General features: G+C 46.5%; 2 protein-coding genes across 2 annotated transcripts in view; one reads left to right on the forward strand and one right to left on the reverse strand.

Annotated features, from left to right (window-relative positions):
* Nucleotides 1-24,147, forward strand: part of rpl37 (ribosomal protein L37) — a 151,384-nt gene that overhangs the window by 47,007 nt on the left and 80,230 nt on the right. The gene's annotated exons all lie outside the window — the stretch shown is intronic.
* Nucleotides 1-24,147, reverse strand: part of LOC311363356 (lipoxygenase homology domain-containing protein 1-like) — a gene marked incomplete at both ends in the record, with an annotated part of 88,072 nt that overhangs the window by 6,474 nt on the left and 57,451 nt on the right. Inside the window, 4 exons of the mRNA XM_084483304.1 lie at nucleotides 14,569-14,707; nucleotides 16,406-16,576; nucleotides 18,469-18,654; nucleotides 22,484-22,661. Of these exons, the coding sequence (XP_084339430.1) occupies nucleotides 14,569-14,707; nucleotides 16,406-16,576; nucleotides 18,469-18,654; nucleotides 22,484-22,661 (674 nt within the window). The remainder of the gene's footprint in view (nucleotides 1-14,568; nucleotides 14,708-16,405; nucleotides 16,577-18,468; nucleotides 18,655-22,483; nucleotides 22,662-24,147) is intronic.

The raw sequence follows: 24,147 nt of genomic DNA on the forward strand, positions 1-24,147 counted from the left end.
TTTATCACCTCTCCGTCTCATTTTCTCTGGTCAAGTAGCTAGACAGACTGATTTTTCCCAACAATACCACCAATGGGAACAGATGAGCCACCGGTAGAGCCAAACAGGGTGAGTTTAGAAGAAACACTACTGATTCAGGAAAACCCTGCACATGAGTGAAAGAGCAAAGGGGGGTTGAAACAGAGATTTGATGGACCCCATTTCAACTGATGGGCAGAAAGAGGGGATTTAAGAAAGTGCCTACAAACTAGTTTTATACGATATACTCATGTCATTATATGATCAATATATCTTCAACTATGTTGAAAGTTGAAGATGACATTTCAATATTTCTTATTTTTTCTTCATTATGTAAGACTGAAAACTTCTGTAAGGTAATTGCTTTTTGATTTTATATGTTAATGAAATAAATATACTCCGGCTCCAAAGGACTTGGACAAAATGCATTTCTGGTTTATCTTGTGCTTAACTACCCTCGATGAAGAAGAGGTACCCCAAAAAAAACCATAAACAAGAATACTAATACTAGTAAGAATACTAGTAAGAAATAGACCTCATCTTTACCATAGGGATGAAACTCAACCTCAGAGGGACCTACATAACGAGAGGCAAGCTTGCAGGAAATCACCCATAAAAGAAGGTTCTTAGATGTAGGTATTTGGCCAGACCCTCTTGCCAGGAATATTAAGTGGGGCCGGGGTATGGCGGCGGTTGGGTGGACCGGTACTTGGGCTGGTATAGTGCTCGATTGACCACAGATAAGGGTAGCGACTGGGCAAGTAGACGGCAGGATGATGTCCGGGTCCATCTGTAGTGCAGAGTCCAGGCGGTCCAGAGCGTCTGGCTCTACATTCCCAGAGCCAGGGTGGTATGCCAACCTAAAGTTAATACAGCAAGAGACCAGAACCCACCCTGGCTTGTCCGGAGTTGTGTCTCCTGGTGGACTGAATGTATGAAAGTTTCTTGTGGTCCAGCCACACAATGAATGGCTGTAATGTGCCTCCCTGCCAATAACGCCTTTCCTCCAAGGCCAGTTTCAGCGCTAAGGGATGCCAACATCATAGTTTCTCTCCAGGGGGAAAGCTTCTTCGGAGCAATGCGTTTGGGAGAGCTTTGAGGGAGCAGCGCCCCTACCCCAGTGGCATCTATCTCCACAACAAACTGAAGCCATGGGTCTGAGTGAGAACAGCTCCCGAGGTAAAGCACTGCTTGAGCTCCTGGAAGGTGTTCTCCACCCCAGGGGCCTCATGTACAAAGACTTGCGTGGATTTCTGACTAAAACTTTGCGGACGCCAAAATCTGGAAAGCTGCTGCGCACAAATAAATCCGGATGTATCAATCCTTGCGTAAGCACGATTTCACGCAGATTCTCTTTGTACATCCCAATTAACGTGAAATTGAGCGCACATGCACGAGCCCGTCTCTCCACCCAGTCTCCTCCCTCATTTAATATGCTAATTCGTATAAATAGGCCTGCAGTAGTGCGCTCGTTAGGAGAAAGGAGAACATGGAGAAAGGAAGAAAAAATAACTTTAGTGAATGCGAGGTGGAGGTGCTGATTTCGAAGGTAGAGGCCAGAAATAAGATCTTGTTTGGCTCTCTTTCCTCCGGAATCAGCACCAAAAGCAAAAAACTGGCGTGGGAAAACGTTGCTAAGTCGGTCAATGAGGTTGGGGCGGAAAGCCGAACTGTGGCTGGCATTAAAAAAAAGTGGTCGGACATCAAGGTGGACGTATAAAGAAAGTTGTCTGCCCACCGGAGAAGCGTGGGTCAGAGCGCAGCGGGGCGGAGTCTGGGAGCTCGCCCTATTTGAGCAAAGGGTGGCAGCTGTGATTCGGGATCGGCTCCTTTTTGACAAAAAAATCATAATAGTCGCGGAACACCCGTTAATTTTGAATGCGACCATCTTCTAACAAGGCCAACACTGCCATTGTCAACCTATCGATTATTACCACATTTTGCGCATGCTTTTATATTCTCATTTATTTGGATGCTGACGATAGGTTGTGTCAATAATATGTACATAATTCGAAATTGGCCGACTGGTTCATTGATGGATTGATTTTAAGTAACAATGGCTTGTGCTTATTCCACTCAACATCACATAATAATTTTGCAGTCAAGAATTTCACAACAAATGTGTGAAGAGAGATCATATCATGCGTGGTCCGGAAAATATGTAACGTTTAATAATCAAGCCATCACTGAAAATAATATTGCTGGGGCTTCCTTTTAATTCCAATATTGACAATTTAGTTTTATGGGTCTGTTTAAGTTTAGCCTAACAACAGTGTCACATTATGCGTCTCGACAACAATAACGCATGATTGAAGCGCATTTAAGATCACGCATTCCGACGTTCAAATCCACTTTGAACTCGCCTCATATTGCAATATTACTTCATGACTCGTGATCGAGTAGGCCTAATGTTGTTGCGCTGCATTGCCTCTATGTGCCGCCAACTGACAAAATGCAGCAGAAATGTGCGTAAGCCAGGCATTTAGTTTGCGTGGAGAACCGCACTTTCTCACGTCAAGTCAGTCTTTGTACATCCGAACGTTTGCGTGAGAAGTTGCTTACGCAGCTTTTTTGTGCGTAAGCAAGCTTTGTACATGAGGCCCCAGGTGTCCACATGTTTAGCTGAAAAGGAGAGATGTGAGGGCGCATCAATGTAGAATTCCAAATAGACTGGCAATAGAAATTTTGGAAAACAAGAAAATGCCGCAGCTGCTTGAGATTAGAGAGACAGGGCCATTCTGTAACTTCAGTTACCTTTTGCAGGATCCATCTGCACCTATATAATGTACCCCAGAAAGGACACAGTGGGGACATGGAATTCACCATTCTCTGCCTTTATGAAAAGATTATTCTACAAAAGGCAATGAAAAACAGACGTACACATTGTTTGTGCTTAGCAGGGGACGGAGAGAAAATCAAAAAGTCATTGATAAACAAAAACAAACCGATGAAGCATCATGTAACGGATATCATTAACCAGGTCCTGGAGCTAGGGTAGTGGTGAGCCCATAAAACATAACTCATATTCAAAGTGAGCCAGGGAGGTGTTGAAAGCAGGCTTCCACTTATTCCAGTGGATGGGGAAAAAGGCTAAACTATTGAGGTAGCGTACTTGCTTTATTATTATATATTATTATATATTATTATATATTATTATTATATTGTTCAAACCCTTATAATCAATGAACAGCCTAAAAACAAAAAGCCAGCATCCATCAGAGAGGCTGACGGCTGGATGCTACCATTAGCCTCCTATATATTTAAGCAATAGATCACGACAGGCTGTGGTATACGCTCATTATACCACAGTTAAGGGGCGTTGTCCGTCCCGACGCGCAGCGGAGGGGCGGCGACCCCCTTCACTGTGGTATAATGACCGTATATCACTGACTGAAGTGATCTATTGCTTTTATAAAACGGTTACGTAAATATGGCGAAATTAAAGTCATAGACACCCTCAATTTTGAAAAAGCGAGAAAGTCGGAAAAGCATTTTTTTTAACGAATACAGAAAAGTAGTCCCTCCTGGCTGCCGGCAAAGTGTACGGCGGTTGCTATGCAACACACTAGCGTCCTTCAGAGAGAAGGCTAGAGACGGTAGCTTGGTTCGCCGGCAATTTAGCAATTTAGAAGGCTAAATTGCCGGCGACCGTGTGCCTATTGCTTTACAGGCTTTTTTTAGGCTTCACTGAAGTATGCTATCGCTTTTATATATAAATAAACAACAGTTCAAGTTAGGCGCGGAGTGATACTGGACTCTGTAAACTGAACGGGCGTCATAGCTGTGTGTATACGCTCAATATACAACGGTTGGGAACCAATCAGATCGCTTGATTTAGGCCCCCCGTTTTATAATTAAGCAATAGATCACGACAGGCTGTGGTATACGCTCATTATACCACAGTTAAGGGGCGTTGTCCGTCCCGACGCGCAGCGGAGGGGCGGCGACCCCCTTCACTGTGGTATAATGACCGTATATCGACACCCTAATAGACACCCTCAATTTTGAAAAAGCTAGAAAGTCGGAAAAGCATTTTTTTTTAACGAATACAAAAAAGTAGTCCCTCCCGGCTGCCGGCAAAGTGTACGGTGGTTGCTATGCAACACACTGTAGCGTCCTTCAGAGAGAAGGCTAGGCTACAGACGGTAGCTTGGTTCGCCGGCAATTTAGCCGGGTATATATATATATATATATATATATATATATATATATATATGTATATATATGTATATATATATATACATATATATATATACATATATATATATGTATATATATACATATATATACATATATATATGTATATATATACCCGTATATATATACCCGCCTATATATATACGGGTATATATATACCCGTATATATATATATGTATATATATACTGTGGCAACCCTGCGCTGACTGGCGCGGACTATCCGCGCCAACGCCCGGAGCGGCTCCCTCTCCGCGGACAAGTAGTCCGCGGGAGATATGTGCCGCTCAGCGCGGCGGCGCTGGAGGACACATCGAGCCGACCCAGACAATCAGGGAGATTGCGATCACCTGGGGGGGCGAGACGGGAGAGGGGATTTAAGGGCTGGGCCCGGGGAAGACAGGGGGAAAAAGTCGAGTGGAAGACGGACGCGATAGGAGGCACGTACCGAGAGCGCACTAACGTCTTTTGCATTTTCAACCCACAGTACTGAGCGGCTGGAAGCCGGGAGCGAGCTCCACGCCGCCCTCCCGAACGGATCCGAGGCGCATTCCTTTTTTTGTCTACCCCGCTGGGGCAGTACCTGAGTTGTTATATGATTTTCTTTTTTGAGCTGCCAGCAATAAAAAAATGTTGCACAGCCACCTTGTTTCAGAGCGTCTGTTCAGAAACCCTACACGGCCGACGGTCGCCACAGTGGTGGAGAATGCGGGCAACGCGATCCCTTGACGAACCCCAACCCAGACCATGATGCAGCCGGCCGGACAACCCGCAACGAGAGACGAGGAGATTGAGGTGTTGAGGAGATGTATGGTCCGGATGGCCGAGCAGCTTGGTCGGGAACCGGCCTACGCCGCCCCCACGAAGAGGCTAACGAAAATGGGTCCGGATGATGACGTCGAGGCGTACCTCGAGATATTCGAGCGGACCGCGGATCGGGAGCAGTGGCCAGCAGACCAGTGGGGCCACATCCTAGCGCCCTTCCTGACCGGGGAAGCACAACGAGCCTACCGGGATCTCACGCCCCTCCAGGCGGGGCATTATCCCGTGCTCAAACAGGCCATCCTCACGCATTATGGTCACAGCCTACCAGCCCAAGCGCAGCGCTACCATGACTGGACTTACGACCCGCTCGGCTCGGTGAGAGGCCAGGTCTCACACCTCGTTCGCCTAGCTGAGCGGTGGCTCATAGAAGGAGACGGACCCCCGCTGCTGGACCGGCTCGTGATAGACCGCTGCATCCGATCCCTACCCCCCGGGGCCAAACGCTGGGCCTCTGGGAACCAACCCCGGACGGTGAACGACCTCGTCGAGCTCCTGGAGAACCACCAAGTCACTCAGCGGCTGTGCAGAGGAACCGGCCCGCCTCCGGGAGGGGACGAGACGCGACCCGAGCGACGTGGACGGATGGCGGAGACCCAGCGCGTTCAGGCACCGCCCTTCCGTGCCCCAGCCTACCCGAATCAGAACCCCGGGGTCCGCCGAGGCCCGGGCCCTCAGGCACCAAGAGAGGAGTGGAGGTGCTACACCTGTGGACAGAAGGGCCACCTGGCACGCCATTGTCCCGGAGCAGGGGATGTGTCGATGCCCACGGCCAGTCTTACCGACCGGAGGGGAGGAGCCTGTCTCCGTACCACTTGCTGGTCGCACGAGGGAACCGTATCCCCAAGCCTGCCGGTACGGGTGGGGCGACACGACACCCATGCCCTCCTCGATTCAGGGAGTATGGTCACCTTGATCCGACCCTGTCTGGCTGACGGACCTCACGAACAGAGAGTCGACGTGGGCTGCATCCACGGTCAAACAGAGACATATACTACAAATCGGATCACCGTACGAACCCCGAAGGGGACCTTCACGATCCAGGCCGGGGTGGTGCCGAACCTTCCTGTACCCCTGTTAATCGGGTAATTAATTTTTAAAAAACTGTTGGGGGCAGAGCTAGGACCACCCCAACCCCGGCATCCCCGGACCAGACCACGCCGGCTGCGTAGCCGGTCTGCCTATATGGCAGGACGCCCCACACCGTCCCGGTCCAACTCTGAGGACGAAGAGTCCCCCGACCGACCCACGAGCGAGGGGGTACGCCAGCCACACGCCTCGTCCACGGACTCCCTGCCACCGGGGACGCCGGACACGATGACCGCCTCCGAGCAGACACCCCCACCCGATGAGAGAGAGAGCCCGCCCCTCACCGAATTCTCAGACTTCCCCCTGGCCATCGAGGGAGGTGAGGACAGGGGCGGTCGGTTCGCCACCGCCCAGCTGGAAGACGACGCCCTCAGACATGCCTGGGGACATGTGCAAGTCCACGAGGGCATATCACGGGACTCGGTGAGTGGCCGGCAGTACCCACACTTTAGTACACGGGGGGGGGTTACTATATAGGGTAGTACAGAGGGGGGGCGAGGAGGTGGAACAATTGGTAGTTCCAAGGACATATGTGAGCAAAATACTGTATATGGCACACACCCACCTCCTGGGGGCTCATCTGGGGATGGACAAGGCTAGGGACAGAATACTGGATAGGTTTTACTGGCCGGGGGTGAAAAAGAATGTCGAGGATTACTGCCGGGCCTGCCCCAAATGCCAACGCACTGCCCCGAGGCCCTCAGTACGGAACCCCCTCATTCCCATGCCATTGATAGAAGTCCCGTTCGACAGGCTTGGGCTAGACATTGTAGGCCCCCTCCCCAGAACTAGCAGAGGCCACCGATACATCTTAGTCATGGTAGACTACGCAACCCGCTACCCCGAGGCTGTTCCCCTCCGCGCAGCCACCGCCAAGGCAGTGGCAAGGGAACTAATGATTTTATTTAGCAGGGTGGGGATAGTCCGGGAAATACTGACAGATCAAGGCTCTTGTTTCATGTCCCGGGTGTTAAAAGACCTCCTCAGTATGTTACAGATCCGCCACCTACGGACCTCCATCTACCACCCCCAGACCGACGGACTGGTGGAGAGGTTCAATAAGACGTGAAAACCATGTTGAAGAAGGTCATGGAAGTAGATGGGAAAAACTGGGACCAGCTGCTTCCACACGTCCTGTTTGCCATCCGGGAAGTACCCCAGGCCTCCACGGGCTTCTCACCATTCGAGCTACTATACGGCAGACGACCGAGAGGACTCCTCGACATCGCCCAGGATGCCTGGGAGAGCCGACCATCCCCCCACCGCACCGTCATCGAGCACATCGAGCAGGTGCGGGGCCGGATGGCACAGATTTGGCCCGTGGTCTGGGAGCACCTCAGACGAGCCCAACAAGCCCAAGCCCGAGTGTACAACCGAGGGGCCCAACTGTGCACCTTCAACCCGGGGGACCAGGTGCTCGTCCTCGTCCCCACCTCGGAATGCAAGTTCCTGGCCAAGTGGCAGGGACCATATGACATTATCGACCGGGTCGGCGACGTCAATTACCGGGTGCGGCAACCGGGAAGACGCAAGGCCATCCAGCTCTACCACATCAACTTGCTGAAGCGGTGGCAACCGCTGACCGGCCCGCGGGACCCGGCTCTCCTGACACTGTCCACTCGACTACCCTTTCCCGAGGTACCAGTGGGGGGGGCACTGAGCCCGAGCCAGGCCCAGGACATGAGGGAGGTGGTACTCCAACACCTTGACGTCTTCTCCGAGCGACCCGGTAGGACCACAATGGCTAGCCACGACATCCGGACGGAACCGGGAGCCAGAGTCCGCCTACGCCCCTACCGCATTCCGGAAGCACGGCGCGCCACCATCAGGGCGGAGGTCGCGAGCATGCTGCAGATGGGGGTCATAGAAGAATCCCACAGTGCCTGGTCCAGCCCGGTGGTACTAGTCCCCAAACCGGACGGGACATACCGGTTCTGTAACGACTTCCGGAAGCTGAACGAAGTATCAGCCTTCGACGCCTACCCCATGCGTCGTCATAGACGAGCTGATTCATATCCACCCTAGACCTGACCAAGGGATACTGGCAGGTCCCCCTCACCCAGAGGGCCCGGGAGAAGACGGCATTCGCCAACCCAGACGGGCTCTACCAATACACCGTCCTCCCGTTTGGGGTGCACGGGGCACCCGCAACCTTCCAGAGGATGATGGACCGGGTCCTTTGGGCCCACAGACAATATGCCGCCGCATACATCGACGACATAGTGATACACAGCACCACCTGGACCCTGCATCTACACCACCTCCGAGCCGTCCTGGGAGCGCTCCGGGACGCCGGACTCACAGCCAACCCAAAAAAGTGCCACCTGGGCCTGGAAGAGGCCTCCTATCTGGGATATCGAGTCGGGAGGGGCAACGTAAAACCCCAAGAGGACAAGGTGCAGACCATCCGGACCTGGCCCAGGCCGAAAACTAAAAAGCAGGTGAAGTCTTTCCTGGGGCTCGTCGGGTACTACCAACGATTCATTCCCCAGTTCGCAACGCTGGCCAGCCCCCTCCATGAGTTGACGCGGAGGGCTCTACCCGACCGAGTGGAGTGGTCGGAGGAGGCCGAGGAGGCCTTCTCACGCCTACGGCAGGCCCTCTGCACAGAACCACTGCTCATCACCCCGGACTTTGACCTACCCTTTGTGGTCCACACAGACGCATCCGAGGTGGGGCTGGGAGCGGTGCTGTCCCAGGTCCGGTCAGGAGAGGAGCACCCGGTGACCTTCATCAGCCGTAAACTCCTGGCCAGTGAGAGGGCCTACTCGACTGTAGAGAAGGAAGCGCTGGCAATCAAGTGGTCCCTGGAGAAACTCCGGTATTACCTCCTCGGACGCAACTTTACCCTTGTCACAGACCACGCCCCCCTGAAATGGATGGCGTCGGCCAAAGACACCAATGCCAGAGTGACACGCTGGTTCCTGGCGCTACAGGACTACAGCTTCCAGGTGGTCCATCGGCCAGGACGGGCTCACGCCAATGCCGACGCCCTATCCCGGAGGGACGCCTGCCTGGGGCTAACCCGAGGGACCCCCGGCTTGCTGCCGAGGGTGGGGGTGTGTGGCAACCCCGCGCTGACTGGTGCGGACTATCCGCGCCAGCGCCCGGAGCGGCTCCCTCTCCGCGGACAAGTAGTCCGCGGGAGATATGTGCCGCTCAGCGCGGCGGCGCTGGAGGACACATCGAGCCGACCCAGACAATCAGGGAGATTGCGATCACCTTGGGGGGCGAGACGGGAGAGGGGATTTAAGGGCTGGGCCCGGGGAAGACAGGGGGAAAAAGTCGTGTGGAAGACGGACACGATAGGAGGCACGTACCGAGAGCGCACTAACGTCTTTTGCATTTTCAACCCACAGTACTGAGCGGCTGGAAGCCGGGAGCGAGCTCCACGCCGCCCTCCCGAACGGACAAGGATCCGAGGCGCATTCCTTTTTTTGTCTACCCCGCTGGGGCAGTACCTGAGTTGTTATATGATTTTCTTTTTTGAGCTGCCAGCAATAAAAAACCGTTGCACAGCCACCTTGTTTCAGAGCGTCTGTTCAGAAACCCTACACGGCCGACGGTCGGGGTTGCCACAATACCCGTATATATATACCCGCCTATATATATATGTATATATATACCCGTATATATATATATATGTTACTCCTCCATGGACTCCCGCTCCGGTCATGAGAGATTATAAAGCCCACTGCTCGGAAAATCATTGTTGCCAAAAAAATATCACAAGAAGTCGCTAGTTTGCGTAATGACGTTGAATGTGACGCCACCACGCCTCGTTTGCATACGAGGGTTATTCGGGCGACGAAGGTGGTACTCGTGGGAAACATGAAAGCAGTAATCGCAAGGGATGGGATTGGGAAGGGGCGGGGAGATGAGAGCGAGTTAGAGAGATGTGTGCAGTGCAGTGACGAGGGATGACACGGGGAAAAAAAAGTCGCTGGACACACAAAAAAGTCAACCGATTTGGCAACACTGTGGAAAAAGGGCACCAGGTAAGGGGTCTCAAATCATAGGCCTGGGGATTCGGTGCAACATGGAAGTCTCTGAATGACGCAGAGATCTCTGGCAGACTAGCCGCTCCCTCCTGCAGAGCTTGGTGCCCCAGGAGGGCTACCTGCCACTGATGACTTGTTCTCAGCATCGGCTGGGTCCATTGTTGGCCAACTGTGACATTTAAATATCTCTTAATAGACAACCTGACCGAACTGTGCCGTTTCTGTGGGGAAGGAGATCGGAGAAAGGCGAAAACTAAGGGGCACCTGTGGATCATTGGCTAGTCAGCCAGGTTATTTACATGGAAAGTGAATATTTTATTTTAAAAAATTTACTTTCGGATTGAATGCACATGATGTAACTTGTGGTTCCACTGGTTGTGTTTAGCAAAATGAATGAGCACTTTTTGTGTCCAGCCTGATCATCACAAGATTAAATGGATGTCCTCTTTGTTCTGGTCACTGACCACTGTGGAGTCCTTCTTGGTGCCATCTTCTCCCAGGACCTGAAGCTGGAGCTCAACATCAGCTCTATCCAATGAAGCAGAGAATGTATGACCTGTGGCAGCTGAGGAGGTTCCACCTGCCTGGTTTGCAGCTACCTAGTATTCAGTATTGGGGAGTAACGGAATACATGTACCAGCGTTACATATTCAGAATACAAATTATAAGTAACTGTAATCCGTTACAGTTACAATTGAAATAGTTATTATAATATTATAATATATTATGTATATTATATTAGGTATTTAGAATACAGTTACATTGTTGAAATCAATGGATTACATGTCGATACTTCTCTGTTTCACAAGTTTATTCACTCTCTTTCACACCAACAGCGTTTAATAGTGCACACTAAATGAGTTTGGTCCCTTGGTTCGGTACGTTTGCATTGATGTGAATGCAACCACCTCACTTTGGTGCACACCAAATCAGCCGGCTGAGACATCCCTGAAGAGGTGGTTCGCTTCCAAACGATCCCTGGTCTGATCCAGTTCTAAAAAGCATACGCCTCTTGGACGTAACAGGCACCCGCTCAGCCGCGCGCATTATTGGAATTATTGTTTGATTAGCGGTAACTCCAAGATGAACAGCACATTGTCGGACCGTCGGGTGAAAATGAGTCGTGGCTCAACATGGAGCAAAGAGGAGACGGAATGTCTATTGGATATTTGGGCAGACCCCCACATAAAACGTATTCTGGAAAACACACATAAAAATGCTGATGCATTTAACACATTCAGCACCAGGATGAGGGAGAAGGAGTTCGACCGGTCCACAGATCAATGTACATCACGCTGGGTATCCATGACTGTTTACTGGCACTTTCACCCCCTTTTTTTTATTTAACGCTTTACCCCGCCCCAGACCTTTTTGTCCAATGATTTAACAATCTTTGCACACATGTGGGTTTGTTGTTAAATTCTGGGACTGTTGCGAAAATTTCTTTTCACATCCAAAATGTGAAAAGGAACCGCACCAAACCAAAAAATAAACATTGTATTTTGGTCCGGACCAAAGAGAGCGAACTAAGGACTTTACTGGTGTGAATACGCCCAATACTCTCTCTCTGTCTCTCTCTCTGTCTCTTTGTCTCTCTCTCCCTCTCTGTCTCTCTCACTCTCTCAATTGGTCTGTTGGTCATATCTTTACCCTTATAGTCTTTGTTCCTCTACAGCAAATTATATAATCTAGTGCATTTTCAGGGAGACTTGGGCCTAACACATTCAGCCAGTTGGAACAGAGGATGGAACATACCAGAATAGGCTTGTTTAGTAAGCAGGATTTGATGCCGCATTCCTACACTTATAAAATGTAATTCAATGTGGAAGTAATCCAAGTATTCAGAATACAATACTCAGATTGAGTGAGGTAATGGAATATGTTACATATTACATTTTTGGGCATGTATTCTGTATTCTGTAACTGGATACATTTTAAAAGTATCCTTCCCAACACTGCTAGTATTTGTGCATGGATCATGTGTTGTGTTGTAAGCAGTGTAGGGACCTTAATTCTAAGTGTGACAGGTCGTCTCCCTCCTTACCAATATGGGGCACTGTCAATCTGCTGAGTGCATTAATTGAGGGGCGGGGCACTTGATATATATACAGGTGCGCACACCTGTCCTCTCTCTCTCTCTCTTCAGCTTCCCTGTGGGGACTGGGCCGTTCGGTGTGGCCAGCGTGGTTGTGTGTGTGCGCAATCCTCATCGTTCAGGTAATGCACTTCGTCACTTTACCGTTGTTCCGGTGTGCATCAAACGGGCGTTTTGGTGACGCGCTTTCCGCTTTTATAGCGTAACCGGCTGCTGGGGTTGTGGAGGACGCATCGCTCCGCCAGAAGCCCTTCCTGGGTGCGATTGCTTGCTCCTTTTGGTATGTCCTCAATTGTTTGCATTTTAGTGGCTCCATCACTCATTTGTTTTAGCTCATTATTCTCTGGCGTTTGTAGCTGGGCGATTTGACGCGCAGCGCGTCCCTTTCCAGTCGCTCTGGAGCGGTAATGTAGCTCAGAGTGGTATGTATAGACTCTTTTAGCAACTCTTTTACAAATGTTTATGATAACTATATATTTGCTTATTAAATCATGTGTGCCCTCTTGTAGAGGCCTTGGTTATCCACTGGCGCGTATCCAGCCACCGTTCCCTGGATCTGCGCTGCTGTTTTGGCTCCCTCTCTTTCAATACATTGTGGACGCGTCTGGCTTGCCGGGTGACGCCGGCGCGTGATTTACCGGTCTGAGTTGAACGCGACTGAGTCTTTGAGCCAACTTTGGCCTGGTTACCGGGCTCCTCAATTAATATCGTCACCTTCTCATTGAGGCTGATTATTATTGATTTATTGATTGGTGTTATTGATTATTTTGTATTATTTAGTATTTTTGTGTTAAACCTTTTACTTTTCCTCCCCACCAGTCTTGTTCAGCACTTTTTGGCATGTTTTAATTGATTTGTTTCGTGTTTGGTTAGGCGCGGTGGCCCAGAGGCGGCAGTCCAGTTCCTGGTGGCGGTCCCCTTCACCATTTCCTTTTTCTTTCGTTTGATGTGTGAGTGTAGTGTCACGGGTGTTTTTAAGTTAAGGACCCTTCTACTTTGATTTGTCCCTGCCGCCTGGTAAGCCCCTGCCCTCTCCCTTAACTGGTTTTTTATTCTTGCGTAGTAGTAGTAGTAGTAGTAGTAGTAGTAGTAGTAGTAGTAGTAGTGTGGGATTTTGGTTAATTATTTTTGTTTAATAAAGTATTCTCCTTATTTGAAACCGTCTCTCGCCCCTGTGGTATTTCGAACCTGTGTGTCTTTAGTTACATGAAGAACTGTTAGAAGTTCAGGATTTCCTGCGGGTGAAACTGCCGCAGGTGGCGTTGTCGCAACCTTTATCATGCCACATAAGCATTTAGAAAAAACATTTGAAAAATATTTATTTGGGATTATGCAGCTAATGCCAGACCTTTGAACTTCCCTTTTCCACGTGATGACATCAAAATAAACATTTGCTTTGTTGAGTTGTAGCACTATAAATACCTTTTTAATTAACTGGTTTTAAACGGCCGCTTATTGTGTGGAAACGAGTGTGTGTGTGGTCACAAGTGTATCTGGCTGTTTGTATAATGAGTTGTTTTATGCAACACCTAATGTCCAACAGTGTGGTGATAATGGTGCACTGGAATAGTCTCCCTAATATAATTTATTTTCCCCAAATGGTATTATAACCAGACTCCAAAGACGAATGAGACTTTCGAAAATGTTTTGACAATTTATGAAAAACGAAACAAAAAGGCCTTCACAAGGATAGCTATGACTTTGTCCCTGTTTTCCAACAGCTGTCTTGCCAACAACCAATGCAATCAGATGAAAGTTGCCAGTTAACTTCTTCAATCGATTTTATTTTGTTGAAGTGCCCTCCCTTCCTTTTTCAGGTAATTTTGGTTTTGTGGATTTGATGTTCACCCGGTCCAGTTGTGTTTTTTCTGTATGGGTTGATTTGTGTTTGTTACTGTGCGTGGCAAAATGAACTTAGATTAAGAGGTTTATCCTAAATCATGGCGACCCCTACCTAGTATCCAATGCTCCAGAACTGTTTAGGCTTTATTGGTGTTTGGCAGCTGTATCGATTTAGTTTGGTTCAGATCAATGGTTTTGAATACATTCAGCAGTAGCTCCAACTAATTTAGAGATTTTCTGATACTTACCGGTTAATCCTGACACCCCGTGTGTGTGTGTGTGTGTGTGTGTGTGTGTGTGTGTGTGTGTGTGTGTGTGTGTGTGTGTGTGTGTGTGTGTGTGTGTGTGTGTGTGTGTGTGTGTGTGTGTGTGTGTGTGTGTGTGTGTGTGTGTGTGTGTGTGTGTGTGTGTGTGTGTGTGTGTGTGTGTCAAAATATACACATTTTGATTTCGATTGTCAGACAAACAAACACCCAGATTATTAAAAGTATCCCTGAAGCACCGTACCGCAGAAACCTCTTCTTCTTGGATGAGTTCTCCAGGGTGAACTCTTTGGATCTCGCCTTCTTTCCCTCGAAGACCACCCAGCCATTCTCCTTGGTCTCTGCATCGTCGGTGTCTGCTGTGGTAACACTAATCTCATATTCTGAAAGAAAGAAACACGTTCCTTCTAGTATGTCTATTCCATCTATGTCAGAACTGTTGCATCAAATGCTTGCATAATATAATAATTAATTATATGGTAGCCTCATCCACTCGCACAAATAAGTTTTCTTTGGTCGAAACGAGACAGGAAAGCAGGCATAAGTCCACCTGTTGTTGGTTTCTGGCCCAGGCTCTGTGCCTCCTTCCCCTAAAGTTCTGCTATGACATAGTTGACTGCGGCAGGGTGGGGGTTTGGCCCTGAGCAGCTTGCGGCCACAGTACCATGCGCTAGTGTTTACAGTGGATGTATCACAATGGCTCGGATTCATATTATCATCCAGAGGCGCACACAGCTATTGGCTGTGTTCTGTAAATATTCTAGAACACTCAGCGGGTAGGGAGTCCTGGAGCTTTATATCAAAATAATATATTATATACAGATATCTATATAATATAATATATATATTATCACGGCCAAAAGCTGTGTGCGTCTCCGGATGATATTATGAATCTCAAACGACTGTATGAATCTCAAACGACTCTGAAGTACAGACTGAACCACGACATGGAGGAGAAGGGGATTGTTGCCCGGGATTGTCTCCTCCCGGAGCCACCGGGGCCTCCCGGGGCCCCCCGGAGCTAAGTACGGTTCTCGGTCTCAACAGTAGGTCTAAGTACGGTTCTCCGTATCAACAGTAGGGCTAGACCAAGGGATAAGACTACAACCAGCCCCCCTTTCCGTTTCCGGTCAACGAGTCTTCCAAAAGAATTCAATGGATTTACAAAATGCCAAATAAAACACGACAGAAACTGTATTTGGCTACGATACTTGATTTGGAACATCAACGAACACCACTAACCACTCGGTGCCACACTCGGTTCCACACTTCTGAAAACAAACGTTTAGGGTTGTTTTAAGAACAGGTTTGTGAATGCCCATAGCCAGCCATTCTGAAGCAGGCAGGGCGATTCTAAATGAGCCAAATACCGAGACAGGACCAATAGTCAACATGTCGGTGTCAATCGCTCTATTTCATCCTAGACAAACCAGAAAGGGGCTCAATGTTCAAAATACCGGAATTGTCCTTTAACTATTATGAAGAAGCATTATGCTAACGCGGATCTGTGCAGACTTTGGACGTCACGACTCTCCCAAGTGTGTAGTTCCAAACGTGACGCAGCTTTTACTTATTCGCCACCTACAGAGTTTGTTATGTACGATCATTCATAAACGCCATGTTATTTCCCATAGACATTTGACCGAGGGAACCGGAGCCTCGAGGCGGGACTTATTCTTCAGAGGGCCAAATTCCAAATCGGTCCATCTGAGCGTCCATTTTTTCAAAAGCGGAGCAGGATACCTAGTGCTTGTTTTACACCTAACGCCATTTCTAGCCACTGGGGGACCATAGGCAGGCTAGGGGAACTCATATTAATGTTAGAAAACCTCAAAGTGACATTTTCATGCCATGGGACCTTTAATATCTACAGAAAGGCCAACAAAGCAGAAGACTCACACACAAGACACAATCAAGATCCCAGAATTTTAAAACCTCACAGAATTCAAGAATTGTTTAAATAAAAACACTCAACACAATTAACCTGGCCTTTCATTAATTCCCTTTAGTAGTGTTTAGTAGTTTATTAGTCCCTTGATCTGACAGGACCATAGCATGACGTTGTGTGGTCCCAGTCTTACTGGTCTTCTCGTTGAAGTCCAGCTTGTCGTTGTTGGCACAGGGCAGCTCCCGAATGATCTGCCCGTCGTCCTCGTTCTTGGCCAGCCAGCGGTCGCACGGGAAGCGGAATGTCTTGTCCATCACCTCGTCCTTCACGTCGATGTACTCGATGTGCCAACCAGGGGCCGGACCTGTGGCCAGCCGGGGAGATAAAGAAAAACACGTTTAGAATTCTTTGTAGGACGATAGAACTAAGATTAAGATGTACCTCATTCATCCCAGTGGAACATGTCTCACAGCAGAAGTATAAGACAGTAACAACTAGAAATCGTACAATTCCTGAAGAAATTTTACTACTTTACTACTAAGTGCATGTATTTGCATGTGTTTTTTTTAATGTATGTGAACGTATGTGCATGTATTTTAACGGACGTGTACGTATGTCTGAGTATGTCTACACATGTTTAGCTATGTGCATGTATGTGCAATTCTAATGTGTTCACATATATATATATATATATATATATATATATGAGTATGTATACATATGTTTAGCTATGTGTAGGTATGTATACAAATATATGTGTACGTGTATATGTACTTATTTATACAAATGTATGTGTACTTGCTTATGAAAGCTATAGCACATGATTCCAATATAGTACAGAGAATATGATATTTAGTCTTTCCATGTTAATGTTTGTGCGAGTGGATAGCGAAGAAAGAAGAAGTATGTAAGAGAACAGGACTTGTCTAGCAGTGCAGTAATACTTTGACTGAACTTTGACTGCCCAAACCAATCTTGTTGTGTTGTAGTGACACCAGTACACCCCTAGATGGTACATTTTACTGCACTGCTGCAATAGTCTGATGTTGACTCTTGACAGCTTTGGACTCTCATTTGACTAATAGAAAAACCTCATGGTCCACCTTCACTGTTCATATGCTTTTAACATGCAAGAGTAATTAAACTCCAATTTCACATTACATACAATGTGAAGATAAGTTATCCTACTAAATGGCTTTTGATATCATCTCAGAATTTTAAGAACATATGTGTATAAACAAAATCTTTGATTTAGGGAAAAGTCATCAAAGGGCGATTGTTACTGTGTGCTCACACCGCACTTTGTCCCATTTCGCCTATTCGCGCGAATAGGCGAATGTTGCCGCGCGACAAATCATAATCTGTCGCTGTGCATTTTTGTGTGCATTCGCGGGGCGAATTTTTTTTTTGCCATATTATATGATATAGATATTTATATATTATATGTAGATATAGAGCGGGAGTCGCAAACGGCAACAATCACTTTCTCCTCCAAGCTGCGGTTCACTGAACGGTTGAATGGTGATTGGCTGTTTTACGTTACTTCACCCAGGGAGTGAACTGATTGGCTGTTACGTGACGTCACCCAGGGAGTGAACGCTGATTGGCTGTTTTACGTTACTTCACCCACGTTACCCACAGGGAGTGAACGCTGATTGGCTGTTTCAACGCGAATGCCGCGAAGAAGTTGAAATATTTCAACTTCAGCGAATCCACGTGAACGCGCTTGCCGTTCACGTGGAAAAATTTCGCGCCGTCAATCAAATCTTGTCGCGCGAATAGGCGAAAAAAAAATTCACCCGATTCACGTCTCCACGTTCACTTAACATTGAAACGTGTCGCGGGGCGAAGTGCGGTGTGAACACACCTTTAGAGTTCTACTAGAATTTAATTATATTAAGTGGTCAAAAAGCATCAAAATATCAAAATCAGAATCATAAAAAATACAATTTATGAAAATTTAAACTTTTTGTCTTCTTTTATAACCTATGACTAAGACTCATTCTAATCAAGCTGTGCTATTGGTTTACATTTTCATGGGGGCATTTGATCCAAGTTGAGTAAAGGTTTTCAGAGTTGCAGTACGTCGCACATTATTCAAGAATATGCTATGATTTACCATTGTCGGGATGAATTGAATTGCATTTCAATCCAAAGCTCTCTATGTAGTAATCTATCTACAACGTATTTCTTTGCTCAATTTCTAGTTATTACACAAAAAACAACAAAGCAAACAAATAAAGAGTGTTTTCTGACCTTTGTTGTCATGCCACACACGTACTTTGGAGAGCTCTCCTAAGCTGAGGACGTCTGAAAAGCGGAACGTGTCCACCTGCTTCCGCTCAAACTTGTTGGATTTGCTGGAGTCTTTCATAGTCAGAGTCCCCGTGTCTCCGTACTCTCCAAAGATGATGAGCCAAACGTTGGCGTCTGTGCCAGCCGCTGAGGACGTAAATATAAAGAGTCAGATTAACTGTTCGTCCAAAACTGACAGACTGAACAAATCACTTGTCCCCAGGGCTAGACAACTGTACAATCTGTCAATAAAAAGGTAATGAGATAGACTTCTCAACCACTGTTCTTACCTCACTGTTTATCTCACTTCATACAATATTTACTGGCTATGTTAGCCCTTTGCACAGCCCCTCCCTCCCTACCTCAGCCGGGACTAATTCACTTCAACCTTAATATTGACTGTTTATTTGTGTCTCCCAATGTTTACATTATTCAGTATAATGTCCATATTATTTATTGCTGCATTTTTCAAAACTATACCCCTATGCTGCTATAGGTCCTTTCTACCAGGCCTACATAATGTACCTTATTTAGCCACATTTAATATTTAATATCTAATGCTGGTCTCTTGACTATACTTGCACTGTCTTGCCTTACCTTGTTGCACTATCATCACTTTCATAGAGCACCTTACAAACATACTTGACCTCAACTGAATCACAGGGTCAGTCCCTGCCCTGTCACTCATTCTCAACAGCCTCGGCATGCTAATGTGGACCTTGTTATTTGTTATTTTGTGTCTTTATCCTTATTCACTTTATCGTCCATGTGGATCTCTTTTTTGATAATCCTGCTTTTTTGATAATCCTGCTTGTGTTATGTGTATGTTATGTGTGATGTCTCTATGTCTTTGAGCTACTTGGACCCTGAATTTCCCCTAGGGATCAATAAAGTTACTATCTATCTATCTATCTATCTTACGATATCACAGGTTCACCTAAAAACAACACAACCAATGAAACACTGCTGGGATGCAGACAAATACCAAAACATTAGAATCTAACAAATGTTCCAAATCTCAACCAGTACTTGAGTACTTTTGTTTCAGGCACAACATTTTACAAAATATGTCTAGATAGTTTCTTCTAATTGACAAAGTCAGTTTGAGTCTGTATTCATACAGTCCACATGCAATACAACCACATCCAAACACGGCTGGCCATGCCATTTGGACCCGCTTTTTACTGTTGTAGAGCTACATGATGGCTCTATAGAGAGGGCTGTTACTGCCCGATGGCTTGGCACCCTGTCCAGGGGCAGGTCTACACCGCTAGACACACGGGACTCACACCAGCATCCGTAGACATAACAATGGAAATAGGTAGCCTGTGTAATTGCATATGTTGTTTACTTTGAATTATTTAAGCTTTGCTTTTACAGGCTGTGTTATCTAGCCACCCCATTTGTTTACTAGTGTTATCCATCTAGCTCAACTGGCTCCCTGTTGAGTCTCGTATTATTATGACAAGGATGAATATGATCCATAAAATACTGTTTGGTAGCGCCCAAACGTTTTTATCATGTCTTATTACTAAGATAAAGGACAAGCACAATATTTGCGCTCGTGGCAGCATTTCAGATCTGCATCCATATTCATTTAAAACATCTTTAGGGAAAGGAACCTTTGCCTATATAGGGGCAGTTCAGTAGAACAAATTAGATAGGGAAATTAAAATTACATCCAGTCTGAATGCTTTTAAAAAGAGAATCAAGGCCTGGTTGCTAGAGAGGGTTAGGGTTAGGTTAGGTTAGGGTTGGGTTAGGGTTAGGTTAGGGTTAGGGTTAGGGTTAAGGTTAGGTTAGGTTAGGTTAGCTGAATAGAGCAGGGGGCCAGCTACTGTCTTTTTTTTCTTGTTAGGGTTAGGGTTAGGGTTTGAGTTGCATAAGAAAATGCGGTTGTTAATTTTAGGAGTAGACTTTTAGGAGTAATTGTGTCTTGTTGATGTCTTTTAATGTGTGTAAGACATTTCTGATACAATTAAATAAATCAAATCAAATCACCTGGCCCAGTCTGAGTGGACTCAGTGTGCACAGGTTAAACCAGCCATCTCTACACACACAGGGGAGTGGGTGTAGAGCCATGTTCAGTATCATCCTCCACACCACCACCCTGTGCCCTTTGTCTGGAGGATCCCAAAAGAAGTCCTAGGTTGAGTGTGGCATGAACTGGTCACAAGAAGCCCCTTATGCAACTTATACAACTTAACTTAACTTAACTTATACAACTCATGCATGAAACTCCTTTAGGCCTTTAGGTAAACATCTCCCTCCTTTGATCTCGGGAGGGGGTGAACTGTTAGAAGAGCCCAAACCACAAAGGCACTTCGCTGTGTTCAGGGCTCACTCAATAGTTTATTTTCAACAGCAAACGTTTGCTTTTGCATTTAGAAGTCTTATCTGTCCTAGACACAGTAAAAAGGAATCGCCAGGACACGCGTGAGACCACTGATAACACCAAACCTCAGACCGCTCATAGTGGGCTGACTGGAAACAGAAGTCATCAGTTACAACATTCAGAGGATGGTAAATGGTCCTCATTTATGTAGCGCTTTTATCCAAAGCGCTTTACAGTGTCCTGAGCTGAGCTACAGTGTACAGTAGGGGCTGTACTGTATGTATATGTAGGGGCTGTACTGTATGTATATGTAGGGGCTGTACTGTATATGTAGGGGCTGTACTGTATGTATATGTAGGGGCTGTACTGTATATATAGGGGCTGTACTGTATGTATAGGGGCTGTACTGTATGTATATGTAGGGGCTGTACTGTATGTATATATAGGGGCTGTACTGTATGTATAGGGATTGTACTGTATATATATGTAGGGGCTGTACTGTATGTATAGGGGCTGTACTGTATGTATATGTAGGGGCTGTACTGTATGTATATGTAGGGGCTGTACTGTATGTATATATAGGGGCTGTACTGTATGTATAGGGACTGTACTGTATATATATGTAGGGGCTGTACTGTATGTATAGGGGCTGTACTGTATGTATATGTAGGGGCTGTACTGTATGTATATATAGGGGCTGTACTGTATATATATGTAGGGGCTGTACTGTATGTATATGTAGGGGCTGTACTGTATGTATATATAGGGGCTGTACTGTATGTATAGGGACTGTACTGTATATATATGTAGGGGCTGTACTGTATGTATAGGGGCTGTACTGTATGTATATGTAGGGGCTGTACTGTATGTATAGGGGCTGTACTGTATGTATATGTAGGGGCTGTACTGTATGTATATATAGGGGCTGTACTGTGTATATATATGTAGGGGCTGTACTGTATATGTAGGGGCTGTACTGTATGTATATGTAGGGGCTGTACTGTATGTATATGTAGGGGCTGTACTGTATGTATATATAGGGGCTGTACTGTATATGTAGGGGCTGTACTGTATGTATATGTAGGGGCTGTACTGCATGTATATATAGGGGCTGTACTGTATGTATATAGGGACTGTACTGTATATATATATGTAGGGGCTGTACTGTATGTATAGGGGCTGTACTGTACGTATATGTAGGGGCTGTACTGTATGTATATGTAGGGGCTGTACTGTATGTATATGTAGGGGCTGTACTGCATGTATATATAGGGGCTGTACTGTATGTATAGGGACTGTACTGTATATATATGTAGGGGCTGTACTGTATGTATAGGGGCTGTACTGTACGTATATGTAGGGGCTGTACTGTATGTATATATAGGGGCTGTACTGTATGTATAGGGACTGTACTGTATATATATGTAGGGGCTGTACTGTATGTATAGGGGCTGTACTGTATGTATATGTAGGGGCTGTACTGTATGTATATGTAGGGGCTGTACTGTATGTATATGTAGGGGCTGTACTGTATATATAGGGGCTGTACTGTATGTATAGGGGCTGTACTGTATGTATATGTAGGGGCTGTACTGTATGTATAGGGACTGTACTGTATGTATGTGTAGGGATTGGACTGACCTGAAACGTCGCTGGTCTTGACATTGATGATGTATTCAGTGAGCTCCACCATCTCCTCGCCATCCACCACCGCCGCCATCTCACAGACCAGGGTGTGCTTGGGCCCCAGCGTCCTGGACAGCCAGTCCTCGTAGGTGAACAGGTACTCTTCTTCAGTGGTCAGGTTACGCAGAGTAACCTGGAAGAACGGGGACATTCAGGAATGAATGATGCAGAGGAGCACCAACAGGATGGTTTGGGAGGGCACATGTGATCACATGTAATTTATCAACTAGACATGAGTAGATGAGTGCACAGTTTAGTCAGAACTTAATATGCATGCAGCGTTACATTTAGCCTAATGACCATGATGTAGTTAGATGACCATGTGTCATAGCCATTTTGTAACGATTTATTTTTTTCACTTTTGTCACAATTTTATTTCAAGGACTACTTTGGTAATCTGTGCCTTGAAGCACAAAGAGAGCCTTCACCTGTCTCATTAACTCTCATGATATCATGAGTTAATGAAGCACCAAGAGAGCCTTCAACTGTCTCATTAACTCATGATATCTTGCCTCTGAAACTTTTGAGCAAATACACAAATGTGGGACTTTTTCAACCGTGATATCTCCGTAACTTTTTATCTTATCCAAACAAATGACATGTCTAGAGTTTTCAGCAAAATCTTCAGGTGCTCACTGTGAAAGCTGTTTGCATTTACTTTAAGAGGAACAAATTGCAATGCGATCTGTGTGTCTGTCTCATTGACTTAGTGCAGGCTCCATTTGATCCAAGATGATTTATTGTGTTGTTGGATGTTGGGGTTTGTTGGTTCTCATTGGTTGAGGACAGTGCTTGGTGTGATTCCTGACTGCTCTCGTAATCTGCAACCATGGAGCTGGTGGGCTCTCTTCCAATAGCTCATACCATATTTCAGCCTAACTTTATAGTGTAATTTTCAATTTGTAAGAAAGAAAATGAGAAAACAATAAAAAAGGATTATTATGTCTATCATTTAGTGTACTGGTGATAGTTGGGGGTCAAGCAGCGAAGCTGCGAGACAACCATTGTTATTCTACGTTTTCCTATTATTATTATCCTTCAATGGGAGTCTATGGCAGCCCATAGAACCCAATGGTAAAAAGTTGTGAAATTTGGCACACTGATTCAGGACAGTCCCATAAGCCCTCACAGCAAATCTGAGGCCGCTAGACCATGAGCTCTAGCGCCACCAACAGGTCAAAGTTGGACATGCATTCAAGTTCATAACTTTTGACCCATTCATCCAATATTCACAAACAAGGCATCATTGGAATCCTTGGGCCAAGCCGAGTTCAACGCACCCTATGACGTCATTTTGCGTCAAGATAGATTTTCCGCCATCTTGGTTTATGTCAAAAACCTTCAAAATGTTTCACACATCACAAATTTTGTCCAATCATCTCCAAACTTGGCACAGATCATGTTCAGACCATGCTTCACAAAAGTTATCCAACAGATTTTTGAATTTCAAAATCGTTTGGCCGTAACAGCCAATCAAATTCGACCGCAAAGCCGCCAAACAGGAAGTAAGCCAATTTCTCAGCAGCCCTTTGACATATCATAACCAAACTTGGTAAATAGACCCATGACATCATCACGGAGACGCTCATTAGGTTTGGTGACCTTTTACCTATAGGGGG

The sequence above is a fragment of the Micromesistius poutassou genome (assembly GCF_964030765.1).
Source record: "Micromesistius poutassou genome assembly, chromosome: 18".
Taxonomy (NCBI): domain Eukaryota; kingdom Metazoa; phylum Chordata; class Actinopteri; order Gadiformes; family Gadidae; genus Micromesistius; species Micromesistius poutassou.